At 46.7% G+C, this 5,000-nt stretch overlaps 1 protein-coding gene across 1 annotated transcript in view; it reads right to left on the bottom strand.

Moving 5' to 3' along the window:
- rasgef1ba (RasGEF domain family, member 1Ba) overlaps window positions 1-5,000 on the bottom strand; it is a 37,874-nt gene that overhangs the window by 10,202 nt on the left and 22,672 nt on the right. Inside the window, exons 7-9 of the mRNA XM_063195768.1 lie at window positions 3,533-3,628; window positions 3,266-3,368; window positions 1-14 (exon numbers count right to left, since the gene is read on the bottom strand). The exon at window positions 1-14 is cut by the window's left edge and continues 66 nt beyond it. Of these exons, the coding sequence (XP_063051838.1) occupies window positions 1-14; window positions 3,266-3,368; window positions 3,533-3,628 (213 nt within the window). The remainder of the gene's footprint in view (window positions 15-3,265; window positions 3,369-3,532; window positions 3,629-5,000) is intronic.

Here is a 5,000-nt window from a genome sequence, read left to right as displayed (position 1 = left end):
CATGTTCATGCCAGCTGTGGACACAGAGAGAGAGAGAGAGAGAGAGAGAGAGAGAGAGAGAGAGAGAGAGAGAGAGAGAGAGAGAGAGAGAGAGAGAGAGAGAGAGAGAGAGAGAGAGAGAGAGATGGAGACGAGACAATATAGGTCAATACACAATTCTCCTCATGGCTGTTTTTTTTTCAAAGGTCAATACTGCAGGAGTGTGTGAAAGAGTACATGTGCACATTGTTTTTTTCTCCCTCCCTCCCTTTATTCCCGCGCTTCTCTCCCTTTCCCTCTCTCTCTCTCTCTCCCTCCCTCTCTCTGTCTCTGCTTTCAAGAAACTGCTTGGGGCTATGGTCCGATTTCACAAGGACAATAGAGATATCATACACTCCACTGGTTGTCCATAGAAAACACTTTACACTTCACATATGGAGGCCGAGTGGACACAACTTTGTGTGTGTGTGTGTGTGTGTGTGTGTGTGTGTGTGTGTGTGTGTGTGTGTGTGTGTGTGTGTGTGTGTGTGTGTGTGTGTGTGTGTGTGTGTGTGTGTGTGTGCGTGCATGCGCGTCTGTGTTTGACCATAAGTCCTCATGCTGTTTTAAAAACAGGAAATCCCCACTAGTCCTTTACATAAGGCATGTACAAACAATTTTGCATTCATTTCCACTCATCGGGTTACAACTGATTAACTACAGACTTACTACAACAACTGATTTAAAGGTATGACTTTCCTCTGATTCTCAGACTCTCCTTGTTACACCACTCACGTCTGATTAGAATGATTTAAAGCAGCACAGCAGTATCAGAGCCAAGACACTGGGACCACTCCCCATCACTTGGCTACAGTAACTGACCATACACACACACACACACCCAACACACCCAAGAGACCATTCCATGTTTGTTTATATTCAAAAAAGGGTCTTACCACGTGGGCGTTTTTTTTAAAGCAAAACCCAGAAAAAAATGACAACAACACAGACTGCAAGGAATTCTGGGATATCCTGACCCCTTATTGGTCCCGGGCTTTCCAGATGTCGCCGCAAACGGACACCCAAAACAACACAGCCCCCACTTTCTCCTCTGAGGGAATATCGTGTTCCCTGGCTGAGAGTAACGGACGGATCAGTGTAGTGCGTCACTCTCCCTCTCTAATGCGCTGTAATGGCCATAAGGGCCTTAGACTGCCAAGCATTGAACGGCCGTGCGTGTGTACATCCCGTCTAGATGGATCATTATCCAGACACTATAGTTGCCATGGTCCGTATAGTGTATACTGGAGCGATTGGTTTGGCATTGCAAAAGCATGTTTTCTTATGCCAATAATGCACTTTGGAAATTGAAATTGAGGAGGTGGTTGGATATGTCGTATTGGAGGAGACGTGCGTTAGACAAGCTGCCCTCTATGTCTCTCCTACTTCATTTTCTCTCTCCTTGTCTCTGTTTCTTTGTATTTCTGTACTTCTAAGTACTTTGAACTTGTCAATTATTCCCTGCATCGCTTTAAATACCAGTGTACTCTGCGTTATGACAAATTTACTTTTTATTTCAACCAGTAGCTGTCTGTACCTGACAAATCATTGCGTGTTTGTATAAGATTGTCTGTCATTTTTCTACTTTATCCAGACCAGAACTGAAGCTTGTATCCTTCAGTCGTCCTGTGTCGTGGTGTGTGTTGTGGATGTCACAGTGTCGACACCTTTGCTCTTGCCCTGAGCGCTGTTTGCTGCCGCTGCTGCACGTTGAACACCAGACCCCCTAAACACTAGGGTAGCCAGGGCAACGCCAACAACACGACATGACACGACATGACACGACACGACACGATGGGGCATGAGATGGCAGGAGCCGAAAGCCTTTCCCATGACACACTTGTTCTGTTCCCCAGAACTTTTAATAATAACCCCAATGCTCCTGGGAGAGCAGGCTCATTCCGTGGACATATATTTGCGTTTGTGTGTACGTGTGTGTGTGTGTGTGTGTGTGTGTGTGTGTGTGTGTGTGTGTGTGTGTGTGTGTGTGTGTGTGTGTGTGTGTGTGTGTGTGTGAGAGAGAGAGAGAGAGAGAGAGAGAGAGAGAGAGAGAGAGAGAGAGAGAGAGAGAGAGAGAGAGAGAGAGAGAGAGAGAGAGAGAGAGAGAGTGTGTGTGTGTGTAGAGGGGGGCATTGGTGGCGTTTGTATAGGAGTTGCCTCAGGCCACTGAGGTCCCCAGAGACTGAAGCTCGGGCGGGACAGCTGGGCTCACTCACTCTCCCAATTTCCATCTCTCTCTCTCTCTCTCTCTCTCTCTCTCTCTCTCTCTCTCTCTCTCTCTCTCTCTCTCTCTCTCTCTCTCTCTCTCACTCTGCTTCTGGTCCTTTCTCTTTCTCTCTTTTTCTTTCTCCCTCTCTCTGCCTCTGTCCCTTTCTCTCTCCCTCTCTCCCCCTCTCCCCTCTTCTTCTCGTTCTTTATTTATTTGGTCCTCCTCTCTCCACGGCTTTCACGTTTATTATTTATATATCTATCTGTCCATCTCTCTCCCTGCCTCTCTCTCTCTCTTTCTCTCTCTATCCCCCTCTCTCTGGTGTCCTTTTGTTCTGCTGCTGCATAGTCTTTCCGTGTCCCCTTCATGTCTCAGCGAATTACAATCTTCTCAAAATCATCTTTTTTCCCTTTCCGACCAATTCCGTTTAAACATGCACTGTCTGCACAAACACATGTGTAGGGGCCATTTTATTCTCCTTTTCTCTTCTCTTTTCTATCTAGTCAGCGTTGACCATCTGCAACCACACACTCCTCCCTTCACACACACACACACACACACACACACAAACACGCAAGCACACACAAATGCACACACATGCGCACACATAGACAGACACACCCTCCCTCTCCCCTCTGCTTTAGGTCTGCCAGCTGCCTCCCCCTGAATTTGCCTTACTCAACAACACCCCTACCGTGCACGCACACACACACCCACACACACACACACACACACACACACACACACACACACACACACACACACACCCACACACACACACACACACACACCTATTCAGCCATTGATCCACCGACACCCAAGCAGTAAATTGGACTCTCGAAGTGTTGAATTAACACTGTAGAACAACCAAGACAACTACCCAGGACGAGACAAGAGCTTGCTTTTCCTGCCTCAGTGTCAGTGCTGGTTCCCAATTCAGAACAGGTTCAGCATGTTTCGAATGAAAAGTGACCGGTGTGTGTTTGTGTGCGTGTGTACGTGCATACATGTGTGCATGCATTGTTCAGGTCTACTTACAGATGATGGCCATGAGGGAGTTGAAGTTGCCGATATTAAAACACTCGCGTGCCACGTCGATAAAGAACTCGATGACCCGCGCCCTGTGCTTCTTCTTAACCGCCTGGAAACACACGGAACAAGAACAGGGAGAGAGAACATCAGGGTTGGTACTGAACATCCAGACACAACACGAGCACACACACACCCACGCATGGACACCCACCCGCGCATGCATGCACGCACACACACACACACACACACACACAAAAGTGAGTGAAATCTCACCATGCAGATCTCTGTGGCCACCAGGTAGCTGAGTCTGTTGAACCAGGCCACATACGCCTCCAGGTTACTCGTCTTCTTGTGGTCGCTGAAGCAATTCTGAAATAACAATATCATCAAACATTCAGATCACAATTATCATTACAAAAGCTGAAAATATCATTATAGTGATGCAATATCATTATGTATAATCAATATCAATCATTTATCTATGATTAATTACCATTATAATAATCGGAAATGTCATTGTAATAACATATAACATCAGTCAGTATAATAATATTCGCACGATTACCATAACAAAGGCACACTGTTCAGAGTGACGAAACGAGACGTGTAAACAAAGAATCTGAGCATTGGCTATTTGCCAGCGCCGCAAATTAAAGACACCTTGATCACAGCAGGCAATTAAACGCAATTAGCCACGCTTTAATTACTCCATGTCACAACCGCTAGTGTCAGGGAGCGCAACCTGAGATGGGGCTGGCTGGCTGGCTGGCAGGCTGACGTGTGTGTGTGTGTGTATGTGTTTATGTGTGTGTGTGTGTGTGTGTGTGTGTGTGTGTGTGTGTGTGTGTGTGTGTGTGTGTGTGTGTGTGTGTGTGTGTGTGTGTGTGTGTGTGTGTGTGTGTGTTTGCATAGGTCTGTTGTCCTGGGGGATTTCACGGCTCGGGTGAGTAGCCCACTGCTGCTGCTTGGTAGGCTTACCTCATCGCTCGACTATCCGGACCACCTCAGTTTCGGTAAACTAAGCCAGCAGCACATGAATAACTCAGCATCCCCCTTTTCTTTCTTTCTTTCTTTCTTTCTTTCTTTCTTTCTTTCTTTCTTTCTGTCTCTCTTCATGTCTCGCTCTGCTCCTTCCTCTTTCTTCTCTTCCTGTCTATATATTATGTCTGCCACACCCTAACTCTACTTTCCCTCCTTTCTTATCCGTATCTCCTTCGATCTCACTTTCTTTGCACCCCTTGTATTTTCCTTCTCTCCACATCTCCATCTCTTTCTTCTCTATCAATCTACTTCTCTTTTCCGCTCCATTCCTCTTTTCCAACCTCCCCATATCTGTATGTATGTTTTGCCTTTGTCTTTCTCTGCTTTTCCTACACGAAAACATACTCCTCTCTGACTTTCTTTTGCACCGCTTGCGTTTCCCTCTCTCCGTCTCTCCATCTCATATCTCTCTTTCTTCCTCCCTCTCTTCTTCCTCTTGTCCACTGCTGGGAACTGTGTGTGAGTAAGGCCGTGAATGGCTGTGAAGTCAGCACAAGAAAGCAGTGCATGATGGATGAGGCTTCACAATGCACACAGGGCACAGCACTTGCTCCCAGCACAGGTTCAGTGCACTTGAAAGGGTGGGCCGATGCCCTCTGCTCTGTCTGTGCCTGTTAGTGAGTCTGTGTATGTGTGTTTTTCTGTGTGCATATGTGTGCTTGTGTGTGTGTACCTGCATGAGTAGGCAGGTGTCTTGTGT

This window comes from Engraulis encrasicolus, chromosome 3, assembly GCF_034702125.1.
Source record: "Engraulis encrasicolus isolate BLACKSEA-1 chromosome 3, IST_EnEncr_1.0, whole genome shotgun sequence".
NCBI classification, from domain to species: Eukaryota; Metazoa; Chordata; class Actinopteri; order Clupeiformes; family Engraulidae; genus Engraulis; species Engraulis encrasicolus.
The sequence above is the reverse complement of the archived record's forward strand: the minus strand, read 5'-3'. Positions and strand labels throughout refer to the sequence as shown.